Source organism: Xiphophorus hellerii, chromosome 2 (assembly GCF_003331165.1).
Source record: "Xiphophorus hellerii strain 12219 chromosome 2, Xiphophorus_hellerii-4.1, whole genome shotgun sequence".
Taxonomy (NCBI): domain Eukaryota; kingdom Metazoa; phylum Chordata; class Actinopteri; order Cyprinodontiformes; family Poeciliidae; genus Xiphophorus; species Xiphophorus hellerii.
In genome coordinates this window covers 30,005,397-30,025,620 of record NC_045673.1, presented here as the reverse complement: position 1 = coordinate 30,025,620, position 20,224 = coordinate 30,005,397, and the positions used below count along the sequence as shown (strand labels likewise).

Below are 20,224 nucleotides of genomic sequence, written 5' to 3'. Positions count from 1 at the left end.
TTTATCTGTATAAACCCATCTTTGTTCTGAATCGGCCACAAATCTCTTGACAGTACGATAACGCTTCAGTTTTTGTTATATATCTAATGTTTTCATACCTTGTCATACGGCACTACAATATCTGATGATTTTTGTCTGCAGAGATCCTTTCTCTTTCCCATGTTGCTTGAAACCTGTGGCCTGCTTAATAACGTGGAACATCCTTCTTAAGTAGATTTCCTTTAATTGAGCTCATCAGACAAACTAATCAACCAGCTCTCTGAAATTAATTATAGTGATTGAAAGAGCCCTGACACACAATACCATCTATAAATTTAATAGCACAACAAAAAATGTAATCTTTATGACACTTAAATCCAATTTGCATAATAATTTGGAACACGGTGTATGGTCACCACAAAACCTGCACTACCTATAACCAGAGGCACATTTACAGCAGACAGCATTGTTCACAGCAGCTGTTCGTGTCAGCATGAGCCCCTTAGTCCGACCATCACCCTGCTATAAACAAGTAACCATGAACTCCCTTAATGGATCATTTTGTCATTCACATCATTAAAGCACACCATTAAGATCAAAAGCTGTGTGTGTTTTCACAACATGCTGCTCGGCCAGCAGAGAAAAATGGGTGTCCCTCAAATAATCTTGGGAGAATTAAGCTGAGTTCACTGCTACAGCAAGACGGCAAAGTACACTCAGTGCTTTAAATATAGGACAAAGTGTTATATAACAACCTCAAGATGTTATTATCTGCAATAGATTCCACTGATCAACTTATTTCTCTGATTAGACAGAAACAGGAGGGCCATCATATGTCTCTGTTCTGGATGTGCCCACAAATGGCTGCTTCTTTATTTGTTTTGCATCATATCACTACATCACAGTCATCATCCAGCCTCATCCCTTCCTCACAGCTCATAGATGTTATGGCTTTGTGACTAACCCAAAATGGAAAAGGAGCACAATACTGGAGAGAGTAAGAAGGTCATGCCAATCCAATAACACAAATTAAAAGCAAGTAACATTTAAATATGATCTGCCAAGTTCTGGATAGGTGCATTAACTGAAAATATGAAACTAAGGTGCTGATTGGTTCTGTTTGTGGTGCTAGTTCCTGTAACTGATTGAGCTTTGGGCTAAAGAAAATGGATATGACTGGAATCATGAAACTAGTTCATTTCTAATCTCAGAGTTCTAACGCTGAGTTGTGAGTGAAGAGAAAATGACATTTTAGCTATAGTCTTGCTCCCCATTTATTTAAGCTTAGGTGTCAAAGCAACTTAAACAAATACCTGAAATAGTTTAAGCACTTCATACTTTGTTAGGTTCAGCCCAAAAAGTAAAAGAAAGTATGTTTTGCAAAAAAGTAAGGAAATGTATGTTTTGTCAAAAATAATTCTTTGTTCTAACAATGATTCTTTGTAATAAATGTTATAGTTCTGGAAAGACTGTTTATTTCCCTTTAAATTATGACACATTTGTGGGGACAATTCATTTATTGGTTGAACCGCAAGGATAGTGAAAAACTTGCCTCAGCCAATGCCAAACAGCTCATTATGCTAGTAACTCCTGTTTGGTATCCTTGATGACTGACGTTTGGTGAAAAAGTCTTTTTGGTCAATCTATCAGTTTATTTCTTTAGCCAACAGGTTCTATCAACAGTGCATGAGATAAATGTACAGTGGCCTGGTACCCTGTCCTCAGGTTAATCACTTGCTTGGTCACACAAATTCTGCAGCAGCATTTATCAACGTCAGCATGGTTGTAATGGTCAATCTGACACAAACCCCAAGATGATCTCAGATTGAGGTTAGGACTGCCTCCACACCCACAGTCCAGAGGCTGCCTCTGGTGAAGTCGCTGTGAGGGTCAGAGGTCGCTCCCTAATAGTAAAGGTGGCTAATCTCATCCTCATATTGCTCTGCAGTTTAACTCCAACGATGCAGGGCCTTTGTTCTCCTGTGATAGACATCCTGTCCCACAGCATCACACTACCTCCACCAAAAGCATGTGCAAAGAATATTGGACAATCTTTAATGCAATTTCTAGATGAATTTTCCTGACAAAAGTGGCAGCTCTTTAGGGAAATAAACAGATTGCACCAGTATAAAATAAACTGATCAGAAGCATTGCCGCAACTGGAAAAATGAATAAACACAAATTCAATTCTTTTCTGTGCCAAGTTTAGTTAGTCAAAATATTCAATGGAAAACGGACTCTTCAGAGTTCACGGTCTTGACATAGTGTAAGTATTTTTAAGAATTACATGAATATCTATTTTCCCTTAATAATATTCAAAACAAGCAGATTAACATTGGAAAGTTGACACATTGGCAAATAAAATAGTACATATACTTTTTCACTTACAGGATTAATTTTGTAAATTCATTCCACGTATTTCCTGATATGCCAAGTTTGGTGTGAGCTACTAAGTGTAAAACAAAGTAGTGACATGTCAGAGAGGCTTCTGGAGGTGTGTCTGGGTTTAGCTGTCCTCTTCATCGCTGTCTCTCATGCTGATGCCCTGCAGGCCACTGCCTGCCTTGACTGCTGCTGTGGCCTCCTCCACCGTCAACCGGTTGTAGACGGTCTCGTAGTTCTTGTTGTTGAGCGTGCCATCTAGCACACCCTGCAGCCTGAAGTCACGGTAGGTCTTCTGATGAGACACAAGAAAGAAAGATGGGTAAATAGGCAAAGAGAAGAAATAAGAGAGCATGTGAGGAATGTAGAGAGCAGGAGGAGGCAGTTGCTATTCACTGTGTGAAAGGACAAAAGCTGGAAGATGGAGGCTGAAGGACATTCAGAGGCTTTTTTGTGTGTTAAACCAGGAAGGCAGAGTGAAGTGTCTCAGGGATTTTTACTTTCAGTAGGGAGCTATTATCATTCCGAGTCTCATTGGTTTCTACTTAAACTAACAAACTATAAAAAGACAAAAAGCATTTCAGCGGTTTTCGCTTTCATCTCTCGCGCCTCTTCTCACAGCTGCTTTCAAGGACTTCAGTGCGACTTCATTTGCGTAATTTTTTTTCTCACTCCATTGTCAGTTGTGACTTTTTTTTCTATGAATCACTCAAAAGGAAGAGCCACTATTTAGTCACACAAAGATTTAGGGTTTGAACATCTTGGTCTGCTGAGGCTCCTTCACGTTTTCCCTCCGCTGTCCTCAAGCTGCAGACAAATCTTGGATAATCTGTGTGAGGTTCAATTTTCAGCAAGGTCCTCTTCAGTCCACTGCTGAAGCTCTGATTAGTCAATTTTATGAGTATTGTGCATTTCCGTAAGAAAGTACATGACCAAACACAATGAATAAACAAAAAGGAAAAATTAAGAGTGGTGATAAGCCTTTCAGTGATTTATAAACTAGCACAAGTATATAAAATATCCACTGGCTTCCTGTTGCCAGGAAGCCAGTGGATATTAAGCAGGATGGGTCCCAGGATTGAACCTTGAGGTACCCCACATGTGACTTTTGTCTGATAAGAAGTTATATATTGACTCAAAGAAATCCTGTTCTTTATGTAAGATTCAAACCAGCTGAGTTCTGATCCAGAAAGTCTGACCCTAACTCTCCAATAATAAGTCATGGTCAATAGTGTCAAAAGCTGCACTGAGGTCCAACAGAACCAGCACTGTGGAAGAACCTGTGAATCCCATTGAACACTTTGACGAGGGCAGTGGTAACCATGGAAACCGGACTGGAAGATGTCAAAGTGGTTGCTCATTGTTTAGAAGCTGTGTAAATGTTGGAACCCTTGTCAAGGTTGTTCCTAGTTATCAATGGTTTGATCAATGGTTTGATAACTGCTGTTTTTAAATCCTGGGGGGGAAAAAACCTGATGAGAGCAAAGAGTTTATTATCTGAATCAGACGAGACAGGAAAACCTTTATTAAGAAAAGTTGTGGGTAGGATATCCAAGCAGCAGGGGGGGAGCTTTAGTGATGGTTGAGTTGGTGGAATTGTATCATTTTCTAAACATTTTTTATGATTGCACAAAACATTGCTACTGTATTTAATGTTGAACTAAAAGTTTCTCTGTAAAGAAGTTGGCAAATTTACTGCTGGTCCTGTTAGAGTGGAGTCCAGCTGCTACTGTCATAGGAGGGTTTGTTAACCTGAAAATTGTGGTAAACAAAGCTCAAGCATCATTGATGTTTTAGTTTATGATTTCAAAAGAATGTTTCCCTTTAAAGAGTTGAATGATAGCTTTGTAGTGTCTCTTAGATTTCATTATGACGATGGAATCGAATTTTACACCATTTATGTTTGGCCCTTTGACAAAGGCTCCTTTCACATCTCACTAGTGGAGCAGCTCTCCACAGAGGCTTGGTCCCACCACACATGATCTTTGTTTTAACAGAAGCAACTATCTCAATTATCTGAGAATTTAGAATTGAAATGATCAACCAACTCATCTACTGGGTGTAAAGGGAGGTGGAACAGTAAACCTGAATAAAAGTTTTAGCTGTGTTATCCTTATGGCTTGTAATGACATCTCTCTGCCTATGTGAGTCAACAGAAATGGTGCTTTCAAAGATAATAGAAAATGATCAGAGTGGGCAACATCACTTACAGAGATCTTGGAAGTATTTATGCCCTTACTAATAACCATGTCCAGAGTATGTCCTTGATTATGTGCTGCATGTTCAACATGTTGAATGGAATTATATTGGAAGAACTTTCCTGAGATCAGCCATCAGACAGAACAGCATATGCTTAATTTGTGCTTTATTTACATGGATTTAAAATACTTGGATGGTAGACAAGAATGGATTGTACAGAAACCTACGTTATAAAGCAGAACCAGCATCAATAAAATAATCTACATGATTGTTGTTAATGTGCACCATTATATCTATTGTATGTAATACATTCAGTCATAACGTAACAGTTTCTAAATAATTTAGGATTTGCTAAGCAGAAAAAAAACACACAACTCATCTACTTTTTTTATTTAACTAAAAAAAATCAGGTTTGGCTAGTTAGAAGGTACTAGGTCAGGAGTCAGTCATCGAGTGTCACTGTCCTGCAGTGACACTTGAGGAGTGTTGCAGGGATGCAACACTTGGACGCATCCCTGCTCCAACACACCTAAATCAAAAGGCTGAATAAAATTTCATCAAGTTCTGCAAACTTGAAAAATTCATTTGATTCAATTCTTTGTGGAGCAGTGGTGCATCCAAATGTTGCAGGAGCGTGGCACTCGAGGACTGGAGGTGAAGATCTCCAGTCAATGTCAAAAATCATGACACATTTTCTTAGTCTGTAAGTTGCCATTACACTGCATTACACAGTGTAATGGCAACTGCCAGTAGCTTGCAGTCTGTATTTTACTTGGCCTTTTATGTGAAATGAAATGTGTTAACTCCAACATATTGTCCAGAACAATGGCATGATGAAAAGGCATGGCAAGGGAAAAATCATTTGGTGGTCTACCCATCCCACTTTAATCGTGTCGTAACCATGAGAACCAGCTTGCTGATTTTTCTCTCTGACCATTGCAGGAAAGGTGAAATAACATGAATGTTGTTTTTAACTTACTTGAATGAGGACATTGTCAGCTGCTATATTTAAATAGAATAAGGAATTTCTTAAGGAGGAGCGCCCACCCTGCAGTTGTCTGAAAGCTGCTGCAGTTCCAAAAATTCTCTAAAATAGACACCTTCAGTCAAAACTGCATTCATTTTCAGCAGCTTTGCAGATAATTTGCATATACATATTAAATAAAGTCTATGTGAGGAAAAAGAAGTGGGGATAAATAACCTACCCATGATATGACCCAATGGGGTCATCTAAATTTGAACTTATGTAAAAAGTCATAACTGACCATCTTTAATGACCTCATTTTATTTTAAAAAAAACCTGATAAATGAATGAGAACTAGTTTATGTCAGAAGTGTGACTTTCAGCTCAGACATAAACATGTTTTAGCCTTTGAGAGCTGGACTAGTTCTCTAGACCCACTGTGTAATTGAAGTTGTTGGTTTTTCTAAGATGTAAACCCACTTTGGTCTTGAAGCCTCTTGGATTAGCTACTAGCTCAGGCCTATTGGAAAAGTTAAAAAATTAATATTTAAATGCAGACAGAAGTATACATGCAGAGATTGTCTGCACAGTTTGCTCTAATTTATAAGACTTTGTTTACCTTCACAATCTTGATGAGTACTTTCAGCTGGTAGATGTGGAGCTGCAGGTCCAGTCTGTCAGTCAGCCACACACACACAGTTCTCATGGAGCTTGTGTACCATTGCTGTAAGAGGCAGAAATGGCACAATGAAGAGGACAAGTTTGTTTATGTGAAAGATAACAGAACTGGAGGGAAAGCATCAAAAAGCTTGTTCAGTATAAACCTTCACATTTCTGCTAAAAACATGTTAACTAAAAAAATTGGAAGGTACTACATCAGGAGTCTAGTTGCTTGTGAAGTCAGGTCACTACAAGCAAGCAGTCCGAGGTGGGTCTATGAAGCTGCACTGTTCCTTTGACAGGCTCCACTATCAGATAAAAACTATACTACATCGTGTAAATGCAGTCACAGCTGCTCAGTCCCTCAAGGACACTCTATCTGTTTGCCATTAGAGGGACTGATAGCCGTTTACTCGCTGACATCTTCCTTCAGTCCTGCAGACAACACTAAAACACAAGGTCAACAAATCTGCAGCATTAAGCAAGAAAAGTCAAAGAGGGGAAAACATTCCCTTATTCAAAGACTGCCAATTTAATGAAACTGGTGAATACTGCATGTCAAGGGAAGAGTTCAGGGCTTTGCTTTAAACTACAAAAAGACAGAGGAGAAAAAGAAGCAAATCAGACCCATAATTCATTTGAAGCATTTAAATGTGCACATTACGTGGCTTTATTCAGATACCAGCCGAAAGACAGAAAGCAGAGAAAAATCGCTGTGACACATTAATGACCTGTAAATATTCAGATCTACCTTGCAATCCAGCTGGACGAATCTGGATATTACTATCAAACTGATAATGACAAATTCTGTAATTACCTTGCAATTTAAGAGAACAAAAAATAACAGAAAGTTCATTTCATGCACTTGACAAAAGTCGAAGCATGTCCACAAACATTCAAGGGTTTCATAAATATTTAATTCCATGTGCTGTCTGAGCAACCTCTGTTCTCCTCCAGGATGCCACCTAATTATACTCAAGCTAAAAAGCAGTTTTCTCTCAGTCTAGGCAGCAGAAAACATGCTAATTCACAAATTAAAGTTCAAGATCAAAAACATTCTCTAAGTTGATTTCTTTCCCTTCCTGAATTAGTTCAGATTCCTGCTTTCTAAAGAACCTTCAGAGTTCATAATGTTGGTTTTTTTTTACTAGCACCAAAACTTACCAATAAATTCTGAGTTTCAAACTTTGTTTTGTAGGTGTTTTAGCTAAACTGAGTTAGGAAGCAAACCAGTCACCATAAGAAGAACTGGGATGAATTAAAGAAATATTGATTTACTTTGTTGATCATTGCATAGTTTACACGTGTGCTACTGACCAATTTGCCAGTACCTTGAGTGACAAACGTCAAATAAGCAGAATCAATGTGAACTGGAAGACAAAAAAGCTACACGTCAGTCCATCAGTTGCAAAGTTCTATCTTTGTGATAGACCGCTAGTGTTAATATGAATGTCTTATAAACATACTATTAAAAAAAATTAGAAAAAGAAAGAGAACTAACATCCAAAGAGCAGAGCAGGGGAAACCCATGAGAACCACCCCAGTTGTGCCAGGGAAAACTGCACCCCACGCCACCAGAAAAAAGTCCTGGGGGAACCAGCCAAGCTAGCCCCTTTTTTGGATACACCAGTGGGCAGAGGCACCAGCCACTGGCCAGGGGTATAGGCAACAGGCCTCACCTTTGGTGGAGGCATGAGAAGATGAAAAAACATTTACACGGTCGAAATGAGCCAGGAAACCAGAGCTGGACTAGAATAAAGCAGTCTCAACCCCTCAAACAACTTCAATCACAATTCCGTGAAATTCCCATCCCAATGAATCTCCACATGGGTTCTCCCAAAGGGCCACCCTCAAATAGCACACAAATATCAAACACATGCCTCTGAACACAAATGCAATGACTCTTCTCTCCACCGGGGCACCCACCCAACAGGAGAGGTCCCCCACCCAAAAGCTAGCTCTGCCCACAGGCCCCACTCAACATGGCCTGTGTTTCCATGGTGGAGCAGCTGTATCAAAGCCAAACATCACCAAGAGCAATACAAAGCATCGGATGCAGTGGTGTAAAGTACGCCGCCACTGCACTCTAGAGCAGAGGAGGCGTACTCTGGAGTGACGAACCGCACTTCTCCATCAGCAATCTAATGCACAAGCAAATACCTTTGGCAGTATAGTGTATGTTCCAGGTATCTGAGTCCTTTACACTTTCAACTTGGGAAGTTTATCATAGCATTGTGTTGTAGGATGTCAGAGTTGTTCCAGATGGGCATACGTCTGCATGGGATTAGTGAAGGCTATTTTTAGAAATTCCCACCAAGCTGTCAGGGAGGAGCTAATGTTGAAGAAGCATATTGAAGCATACCTATCATTTTGTGTTTGATCTAATAGAAGGTTTGAAATCTGTACACTATTGAATAGTGTCCAGTTTACACTTAGCCAGGTGTATACTGGCTAAGCTAGTATGGGCCTGGCCAGTTGGCTACAACAGAAGACAGTTGGCTAGTGCTGCTGGCAGTAATACAGCACTGAGCTGGATCCACAGCCTGCAAAGTAGCTTTAACATCAACTCAAGTCATTTCTCAGAGGTTTCAAAGCTTCATGCATACACTTACCGGCCTCTCTTTGGGCACATGTTGTGCCAACTAGGGCCATTAAAAAGCTGCTTGATTAAATAGTATCATCCAATTGCTGCAGATTTGTCAACTGGACATCCATGGTGTGAATTTGCCATATCAAAATGTATTGGTTAGATAAAAATATGGATACAGAAGTGGTAAAAAGAGAACAAATACTGATTGTCATCAGAAGATGGGTATGGATGGGATGGAAAGGGTCTGCAACAGTACTCAGGTAGGCTGTTATGTTTATACAATGCTCAACTAGTACTAAGTGCCCCGAAGTATGGTACGGAAATATCACTACCCCATTACACCAGTACCACCAACCTTTGAGAGTTGTAGTCTCAGTTTCCTGTCGATAGCTGACATGAGTGTATCAGGTGGTTTTCTGCTGCTAGTTGATGAGTACTTTCAGCTGGTAAATGTGAATGTTGTCTGCTTCACAAACCCCATGCCCCCCAGAAGAAGTAACATAATGGTGACACAGCTTAGTAAACACAGCGATCATGGCAGAGAGGAACGAGTTCAGAGGACGAAATAATAATTGGCTGAAAAATCTCATTTTAGCCAGTCATCAAAAAAAAAAAAAAAGAACGGAAGACATCAGTGAGCCACTCTCATCAGACCAGAAGTGATCTGGGGGAGTTTAATATTTCAGTATTAAACTCCCTCACTTTAAATGTTCAAGACTTCTTCTTTTGTGAAATATTCATACCTGCCAGTATAGCACCATAACCCAAAGTCAGTACAATCATGACTCAGTCCATTGAATTGTGTTATTGGTTGAATTATTTCTAATAGGTATAACTTATTATCAGTTGTTACTGATCCATATGTGTGTGTGGAAGGGAGGAGGATGTCCACAACTCTCACTCTAGGTAACGTACACAAGCAAACAATTATCCTTAATGCGCAGTGTGTGTTTATTCTACACACCTTTCATGGTCCTACCCTAGTTTTTCTGCAATCATCAATGAAGAAAAAGGAGAGGCTGTAAATGAATTTGATTGACTCGCTTAGAGGCCCATAAACAGGACAATTCCACACTCAAAACACTCCTGTTGAGGCGCCTGATGCTGCTGTCAAACGTTACATTTGCTTCTATTGTTACACACAAGATGCACGAGTGAGTATGCGTGCGTGGGCGTGATGGGGTGTGTGTGTGTGTGTGTATTGCATTCATACTGAAGGACTTAGCTTAGACACTTCAAGGCCCTGCTGTCACCTCCTCCTCAGTGCATGACTGGGCGCTTCTGAGCTCCATTAGACTCATTCTCCTCTATCCCCTTCCCTCAAATGCAGACACACACACACACCCACCCACCCCCGCACACGCACGCACACGCATGCACATACATCAGCACAGTGCAGCTCGAGGCTCACTCTGAACCCTCAAAGGAGCCAACGGGTGGCAGAAATCCATCGCTCTGCTTCGTGCTGCTAATGTGTACCAAGTCCTGAACTGCCATGCCTAAATCACTGCATTCACTCCAACGGGGAGCTGAGGCGTGTTAGGAAACTGCCTGCTAGAATATTCTTACAAATCTGAATCTTGCAGGTGGAAGCAGCCAGTGAATACAGCAGACAGCATGGGACAGAGAGATGGGAGATGGATGGATAGGATGAGGTGTAAAAGGGTTTTTGGCTCCAGCAGAGCGAGCCAAATGCTCTCAGTGTTCCTAAGTGATAAACAGGTCAATAGAAGCAGACACTGTTTTCAGTATCACGGAGACCTCCTGCTGTTCTGAGAGTGAAGAATCAAACAGTAAAAACACCTGACTGTCAGTTGCTTTAGAGAATTTTCTCAAGAATACCTAAATATTATGAAATCACACTGCCAATTATATAAAACAACAGGATCTGGTGGTGAGTGAATGTAGAGTGTGAGGCTTGATTTGCTCCTGAATCCTGACAGGTCAGGTTTCATTGTTGAATGAAACCCGAAGTCACACAACGTCTTGCAAAATAATGTATTTGAATGCACTGAGCTCTCACATTTTGTCACACAATAAGTACAATAAGAACAAATTTAAATGTTTTTACTGGGATTTTTGTGATAAACCAAAACAAAGAAGAGTGGAAGAAAAATGATACAAGTTGTTTTAACTTGCCAATCAATTGCATTTAGTCACATTTCATATCACACCACTAAATAAAGTTCAGAGCAACCAATTACCTCCACACGTCACATTTGTAGTCAATATATTTCAACAATGAAATGATTCTCAGTCACAATGCAGCTGGATGGACCTCCACCAGGACTGACAGCATGGACAACAAGACCAGTAATCTCTTCTGAAGCAGTCAAGGTGAGTGTGATAAATGGAAGAGGGACAAGACGAAATCCTGTTGCAGTTTGCCGAATAGAAAACAGAGCAAATGTGGAAAAAGATGCTCTACTCAGAATAGACCAAAATGAAATATTTTGGCCTACAAACAAACCACAGCATCATTTTGTGAGAACGATTTCCTTTAGCTGGGACAGAGAAGCAGGTCGAAGTTAATGTGAGGGTGGATGGATGGAGATAATTAATCCTGGAGCAGAAGAGCTGAGGGGGTTCAGCTTCCAGCAGGAGAACCAGATAAACATCCAGCCAGTGGATGGACTAGGTCAAAGCAGATTCATGTGTTAGAGACGGTCACATTTGGAGCCATTCAAGTATAATGCAGAAATGATCTCTTCTGGAATCATGATGAAATAAGATGATTGAACACAGATTACACAAGACAGTCCATAGAATACAGATCTTTGCTAGATGCATTGGGTATCCAGAGAATCATCATGCAGCTACAGCTGCAGCTCAGCAGGTGAACTGAAACATCACTCAGTTCAGAGCTGGCTTCAATTTTATCCTGATGAACTTTTGGGAACTTGGTCTTTGCTCTCAAGTGGCTGGTTGAGAGTTACAGTAGAGTGAAACAGAGTTTTCACTTTTCCTGACTTCCTACGTTTTTCACAATATCACACCAATTTAATTCTTAGTAAAAGACAACAAAAGTAAACACAAAATGAAGTGTTTGTCTAAAGCATAATAGTAATTTATCACTCATGGGTTCACTGTCTGTAGCCACATTCAGGCCTGATTACTGGCACTCCTGTTCTCAGTCAAGACATCACTTACTCAGGACCTGCCTGACAAACTGAAGGACACCAAACGTTCCTCAAAAGTTAGACATTATGCTGACCTTCGAAGAAATTCAGGAACAAAGGAGAGAAAGTAACTGAGACCTATGCAGAAAGGATTACAAAGCCGTTTTCTAGCTTAGGGACTAGAGTGAGCCACAGTGAGAGCCGTTATCCACACATGGTGGAGACATGGAACAATGGTGAAGCTTCCCAGGAGAGGACAACCGACCAACATCACACAGAGAAAGACAGCACAATGTCATCCAAGAACTGTAGGCCTCACTTCCCTCAAGTAAGGTCATGCCTGAGGGCACTGTAAAACAGAGACAGGGATCAAAAAGGACATGCATAGCATGCATAGCATGTCCTTTTTGCTATGCTATGCATAGCAAAAGGTGAAAACCACAAGGTGAAAACCACAGCTAAGCAAAAAGAACATTAACACTGGACTAAGTTTTTTCAAAACTCATCTTGATGATCCCCAACACTTTAGGAAAACATTGTGTGGACTGATGAGAGAGAAGTTGGACTCTTTAGATAGTGTGTATTCTGTTACATCTGGTGTAAAAGTAACACCACATTTCAGAAAAAGATCATCATACCAACAGGAAAACATGATGGTGGCAGTGTGATGGCAGTTGCCGTGTGTCTGGGGCTGTTTTGCTACTTCAGGACCAGGAAGACTTGCTGTGCTAAATAGAACCATGACTGCTGCTGTTGACCAAAACATCCTGATGGAGAACGTCCACCAATCTGTTGGTGACATCAACCTGAAACCAACTTAGGTTTTGCAGCAGGGCAGTGATCAAGAACACAACAGCAAATCCATCTCTGATTGGCTGAAATACAAAGACTTTGAAGTGGCCTAGTCAAACTCCTGACCTGAATTCTGTTGAGATGCTGTGGCATGACCTTAAAAAGGTCGTTCATGCTGGAAACCCTCCAATGGGGCTGAATTAGGAAAATTTACTGTAAAGATGTTTGGAAAAGACTCACTGCACAATGTCATAAACGTTTGGTTGCAGTTGTTGCTGCTAAAAGTTGCTCAACCAGTTATCAGGTTTAGGGGCCGGTCACTTTTTCACACAGGTCCATGCAGGTTTGTATTATTAGTATCATCCTTCATAATAAATACCTTCATTTATAAACTGCATTTTGTGCTTATTTTTGTTATCATTGATTAATATTTAAACTGTTTTAAGGAAGAGGTCAAGCACTTCTTCACCCCACTGTATTTGATGTGAGACTGGATATGGTGAGGTCAATCCCAATGCCTGCCTGAGTGGGAGATCTGACTCAGAAAGGCATCTGATTTCCCAGCATGGAGTCATATATATTGTTTTGAATTCTTCAGCTTTGGTTTAGGAAAATTAGGCATACGCTTTATCATGTTTAAGATGATCCCTACATTTTTATTAGGTGAAATATTCCTGTTGCTCAGCTAACAAACTGAACAAATAAAAATTATGTACCATGATAAAAAACTAGTAGCATTCTTCATTCTATGGAAAAATGTTTCAGTGCTTCCTTTCTTCTCTCTTCTTGTGTATGAAACACTTAACTGTCCTTTTTTAAATAAAAGAACAAAATCCCAGATCTTAGTTGTTTATGTTCATTAATTAAATCCAAAAGGAATATTGTAACCAATACAACAACAACAGGACGTAAGACAAAAAGAATGGTTCAAAATATTTTTGTTTTAAAACAAAACACAATCAGAATATATTAGATTATTTTTCTGTAATGCTAAGAACTCACATCAAAGACCTTCTCAATGCAGACCTCGTCGTTGATATGATCTCGAAGGATGTCCTGGTTCTGCCGAACAAAGATAATGTAGGTTTCCGCCAGATCCATTCCTGGATTCTGGAGAATAGAGAAAAATTAGAAGTCTTATCAGAAATTCACAGCAACAACTTGTGTAATAATGTTTGATGCAGTTGGGCTATTACATTAATCCATAATGACTTGCATACTCAATGTGAGCCAGTAAGCTTAGAAATTAGAGAGAAGTTTGTCAAATATGCAGCAATGAAAACAGAGAAACCTGCCAGCACAGCTTTACGCAGCACATGGTGAGGCCATGTGTTGGTCTTTAGACTTAAACATGGCCACCAACAGAATCTTCCAGTCATATGGTCATTCACAATGTCTCTGTCAATGCAGATGGTTTTAATGTTAAAACGATGTGTTCAAATGGTGGGTGAACTACGATGTGACATCATGGTGGTCTCATCCAATTTATGCAAAACGTGCTGCTTAGCAGCATATTGAGACAGTCAAGAAACATAGCTTTTTAATGTTCTCTTATTTTCACACATACATATTTAATCTTATTTAATTGTGAATTTAAAAATATGCATACTGAAAGAAATGTCATCACAAGAGTCCAATAACAAAATAAATACGTAATAATACATTTATTATATTATAAAGATTATGCGATGTATTTATAGTATAAATATATTGTATAAATTCCATCCATCCATTTTCTTCCTCTTATCCGGGGTCGGGTCGCGGGGCTAGCAGTTTAAGAAGGGAGGCCCAGACTTCCCTCCCCAGCCACTTGTTCCAGCTCCTCTGGGGGAATCCCAAGGCGTTCCCAGGCCAGCCGAGAAACATAATCCCTCCAGCATGTCCTGGGTCTTCCCCGGGGCCTCCTCCCTGTGGGACGTGCCCGGAACACCTCACCAGGGAGGCGTCCAGGAGGCATCCTGACCAGATGCCCGAGCCACTTCAACTGGCTCCTCTCGACGTGAAGGACCAGCGGCTCTACTCTGAGTCCCTCCCGGATGACTGAGCTTCTCACCCTATCTCTGAGGGAGAGCCCAGACACCCTACGGAGAAAACCCATTTCAGCCGCTCGTATCTGTGATCTCATTCTTTCGGTCATGACCCAAAGCTCATGACCACAGATGAGGGTAGGAACATATATCGACCGATAAATCGAGAGCGTCGCTTTTTGACTCAGCTCTCTCTTCACCATGATGGACTGGTACAGCGCCCGCTAAAGATGCTGCACCAATGCGCCTGTTGATCTCCCGCTCCCTTCTTTACTCATTCGTGAACAAGATCCCAAGATACTTCAACTCCACCACTTGGGGCAGGACAACCTCGGATTTGGAGGCAGTGATCCTCATCCCAGCCACTTCACATTCAGCTGCGAACCGCTCCAGCAAGAGCTGCAGATCACGACCTGATGAAGCAAACAGTACTACATCAGCTGCAAAAAGCAGAGATGCGATCCTAGGGCCACCAAACTGGATCCCCTCAACACCTTGGCTGCGCCTAGAAATTCTGTCCATGAAAGTAATGAACAGAATCGGTGACAAAGGGCAGCCCTGGTGGAGTCCAACTCTCACCAGAAAGGAGCCCGACTTACAGGCAATGCGGATCAGACTCCGACACTGGTCATACAGGGCACCTGACAGCCCGTATCACCCCGGAACCCCATACTCCCAGAGAACCCCCCACAGAGCTCCCCGAAGGACACGGTCGAACACCTTCTCCAAGTCCACAAAACACATGTAGACCGGTTGGGTGAAACTCCCATGCACCCTCCAGGACCCTGCTGAGGGTGTAGAGCTGGTCCAGTGTTCCACGACCAAGACAAAAACCACACTGCTCTTCCTGAATCCGAGGTTCGACTATCCAGCGGACCCTCTTCTCCAGGACCCCTGATTAGACCTTGCCAGGGAGGCTTAAGAGTGTTACCCCCGTAATTGGAACACACCCTCTGGTCCCCCTTTTTGAACAGGGGGACCACCACCGCAGTCTGCCAATCCAGGGGAGCTGCCCCCGATGTCCATGCAATATTGCAGAGTCGCATCAGCCAACACAACCCTACAACATCCAGAGCCTTAAGGAACCCAGGACGAATCTCATCCACCCTTTGAAGCCCTACCACCGAGGAGCTTTTTAACTACCTTGGCAACCTCGTCCCCAGAGATTGGAGAGCCCGACCCAGAGTCCCCAGGCTCAGCTTCCTCAATGGAAGGCATGTTGATTGGATTAAATTTATAACATAAATATATAAAAGATTAAATTAATGGAAGTTTAGTAGTCTAATGGCAGGAGGGATAAAGTTGTTGTGGAATCTGGTTGTTCTGCATTTGAAGCGGCTGAACCTTTTCCTAGAGGGCAGCAGAGAGAACAGACCATAGTGAGGGTGAAAGGGTCTTTGTGAGGAGGGGTGTGTGACTTGAATGATTTTTCCTGAAATCAACAACAATTGTTTTGGTTTTGTTGGCATTCAGGAATAGATAGTTTGCATCACACCAGTCCACCAGATGTTTCAGATCCTTTCTGTAGGCCAGTTCATTGTCGTCCCTGATGAGACCCACCACCGTCGTATCGTCCGCACACTGAATGACATGATTTGTACTGAACCTGGCTTGGCAGTCAAGGGTCATCAGGGTGAAGAGCAGTGGGCTCAGTACACAGCCCTGAGGGAGACATTGCTGAGGGAGATGATCCTTGAAGCATTTTCCCCAACCCTCACAGACTGGGGTCTGTCTGTGATCCAGACAGATTTCCTCACAGGAAACTATTAAATCAACCCTCTTATTTCATTAATGTAGCCATGCATGTCCGATGAACGGCTGCATTAAAGACAAACAAAGAGAGCTACACTGATCCCATATTGAAGCCACAGAGTCTTTCCAATGGGCATTGAGTTCAAGGGGAGCTGGTTTGCTCACCAGGTGCTGGGGGATGATTGTGTTTAATGATGAGCTGAAGTCCAGAAACAGCATTCACACACGAGTATTTTTCTCCTCCAGGTGTTTCAGGCTCAAGTGTAGTATGGAGGAAACAGCATCCTGTATGTAGCATTTGGAGTGGTAGGCAAACTGGAGCGGATGAATTGAGGAGCAAAGTTTTGAGATGATGTGATCTTTAACCAGCCTCTCGAAACATTTCATCATTATGGGATTGAGTCCAACAGGGCAGCAGCCATTCAGTGATGAAATTGTGGGGTTTTTGGGCATATAGAAGCTTCTACATGCATGATTGAACTTTAATATAAGGTGAAAGTAAAGAGTCAGGCACCTGACACTCCTGGTGAGCACAGGAAATGTTTGGTATTTCATCCCGATCACTTCCAGTTACCAGCGAATGATCTGTCAACTGAAGGCAGACAGACACCGCTGTAGTGTAACACACGTGACCTCACTGTAGCTCCTTTACTGCTCATTACCCCATTGAGACACATAGCAAAAATTCTAACAATTAGAGCCCCAAGTTACCTCAGCCCCACCCCCCGGCCCTCCCTCACACACACACTGCAGCGCACTGTGCTGGTGTCGGTCCATTGTGTCTACTAAAGTCCACAGTCAAATCAGTCATCCACAAGGAAATTTTAGCTTTTTGTGCTTGCTATTTGTGACAAGCTTTATTGAAATGCTGATTTCACTTTGCAGCAGAACTTGGCACCTGTCCACTGTTCCAGTCCCTGACCTCCATCAGCTCTCCTTATATGAGAGTTCTTTCTTCTCCTTTGTAGCAGGTTTGCCTTACTGCGACAGGTGAGATGTGCTGCTGTTCTTCATTCATCTCAAAGAGCCCACCCCCTCTTCACTGGGCCTTGAGCTGCAGTGATCTTGTCTGCAACTGCTGACTTGAGCAGCTTGCCATGATTTCTTTTTGAGTAAATGTGAACATTTAAGAGGCAAGTGTGTCAGTTTACAGTGGAAGCCAGTAGGAATTCTCTGTCATTTCTGTTCCACTCTCTTTTTCTCCTGTCTTGTGGTTTGATATGGAGATCAGGCACTGTACTTTTTTTGTTGTCTTATTGTAGAAGGAGCTGTGTTTTATTTTTTTTAGTTAGAAGGGAGTGTTTTGTTTGTTGTTTTAGACTTAGAGACTGTGGAGCGCAAAGTTTACCTCATTTTTTGTTGTGGAATTTGCTGGATTGCCATAATTGATAAATAAATACCTGTTTTTGTTAACATTAAAGTTGTGGCATGTAACTTCAAAAAATTGTTGTAAATAAGCTTTTATGTACTTGTTAAAACTATCACCATGTCATGACAGTTTATTAGACATATAAGCTGTGAAAAGATTGATCTCTTCCCTGAACAAAATGCACCGCTCCTGACCAATCAGAGCCAGGAGGAGGGTCTTCGCGCTGTCACTCAATCTCATGTACTCACTGCTCATTGTGCTAGTTGCAGAAAAACAACTTAATGTTCCAGGAAAACTGTTTATCCATCGTCATCGGTGGCCATGCCAATTAGCCTTAGCAATCCTGACAGGCTTTATTGCGGTGAGGGTGTGAGCAGTACACAAGAGTGACTGACAGCGCTCTGATTGGTTGTTTCTGACAGTTGTATATTTCTGTAGATAGCACTGGGAGAAGGCAGAGGAGATCAATCTTTTCTGTTTCATATTATACTGTCACAACGTTGTGACAATTTTAGCAAATATGTAAAAAGCACATTTTTTAAAATAAAACTTACATACCCTAACTTTCACTGTTCTGTTGTTATTATTCATTTTTATTTGGCTAATCTCTGTGCCAGATAACATCTTTGCTGTTTAGGAGGTTACAACACCTACACAGCCAAAGGTGCCAATTCAATTCAGTTTATTTATGTACCTTTTCTTGACAAATGTCATCTCAAAGAACTTAAAAAAAAAACATTTGGGGCTTCTTGGGGCTAATTTTGGTCAGCCCAGGGTCAGCCTGTGGCCACAGGATTCATCCAATCAGGATGGACTTGCCTCAAGCTCGAGTGTGTGTGGGCGTGGTTTGGCGTAGACTGAGTAGATGCGATGGTGAGCAATATTAGCATAAACGAGGTGGATTATTTAACCTTTTTGCGTCCCAGAAAAGTCGTTGGAGTGAGTTTCTCTTTACATAAGTTAGGTCTCATTTAAAAACATATTGTAGCTTGTTTCATTTTATCAGTGTGATTGTGTCCAGTGTTGGGGAATTAATTTGGACAACTGCAGAGGCTCTATGTAAGCTTGGTCTTTGGCATGTTTCCGTGGTTGTTTTTTATGGTTGACTATAGCAGGTTTTATTCTTATTTTGCAAATTGGATGTGGAGGTTCATATATATATGAATAGGTTCAATATTTTTGTCACTATATATATATATATACAGTATATATACACAGTATGTCATGGCACTCAAACAATATTTAAAATTATTTGAGACACTAAATTTGGGGTTTTCATTTTCTGTAAGCCATAATAAGTTTCACTGAATAAGTGACAAAAATATTGAACCTATTCACTATATATATATATACAGTACAGACCAAAAGTTTGGACACACCTTTTAATTCAATGAGTTTCCTTTATTTTCATGACTATTGACATTGTAGATTCACACTGAAGGCATCAAAACTATGAATAACACATGTGAAAATATGCACTAAACAAAAAAATGTAAAACAACTGAAAATAGCCCTTATATTCTAGTTTCTTCAAAGTAGCAACCTTTTGCTGTGATTACTGCTTTGGACACACTCTGCATTTTCTTGATGAGCTTCAAGAGGTAGTCACCTGAAATGGTTTTCATAGGTGTGCCCTGTCAGGTTAATAAATGGGATTTCTTGCCTTATAAATAGTCATGAAAATAAAGAAAACCCATTAAATTAGAAGGTGTGTCCAAACTTTTGGTCTGTACTGTATATATACAGTATATATATATATATATATATATATATGTGTGTGTGTGTGGGGGTGTGGGGGGGGGGGGGGGGTGAGTGCGTGTGTGCATGCTGTAGTTTTTCAGCTCTACCCAGCTGATTTGCCAGAGTTTAAGCTGTTGCTAAGTTCATATGCGGTATGCTCATATTTTCACACACAGACAACCTGAACAGTGGAGCTCAGATCAAGTTCAGTCAATGATGTTGGACTACAATAAATTGGCTACTATTCTAAATATAAATTGAATAATGAAGACATCTGTGCAGTGCACATATTATACTAATAAGCCTGATCCTTTGTCCTCCTCTGCACTGTTAACTTGTCTTGTCTGCTTCGTGTGTTCTTCAAGTGAAGCTAAACACCAGTAATTCCCTTTGCATCCGGATAAAGGACACCCAGGCACTCATCAACATTTGACATACAAAGAAACTCCGTGCAGAAACATTCCTGTTCAATAAAGACATGGAGGGATAAAGCAGTGAAGTGGCAGGAGGAGGAAGAGGGCTTTGAATAATGACTAGTTTTCAGAAGAGGAGAGCAGTGAAAATACCTGGTAATTGCATAGTGCCACATGCTCAACCTTATTTAATTTCTGCCAGGTGGATGTTGTCTTCATGTTCAAAGGTTACTGCAAC

General features: G+C 41.1%; 1 protein-coding gene across 3 annotated transcripts in view; it reads right to left on the bottom strand.

The window, feature by feature from the left end:
- Positions 1–1,235: 1,235 nt before the first annotated feature.
- The window catches only part of cadps2 (Ca++-dependent secretion activator 2), a 146,454-nt gene continuing 127,465 nt past the window's right edge, over positions 1,236–20,224 (bottom strand). For all 3 annotated transcript variants that reach the window (XM_032546225.1, XM_032546241.1, XM_032546233.1), the window contains 3 exons: positions 13,688–13,795; positions 6,144–6,248; positions 1,236–2,656 (listed from right to left, as the gene is read on the bottom strand). In XM_032546225.1, coding sequence (XP_032402116.1) covers positions 2,486–2,656; positions 6,144–6,248; positions 13,688–13,795 — 384 coding nt within the window. In that variant the 3' untranslated portion in view covers positions 1,236–2,485. The remainder of the gene's footprint in view (positions 2,657–6,143; positions 6,249–13,687; positions 13,796–20,224) is intronic.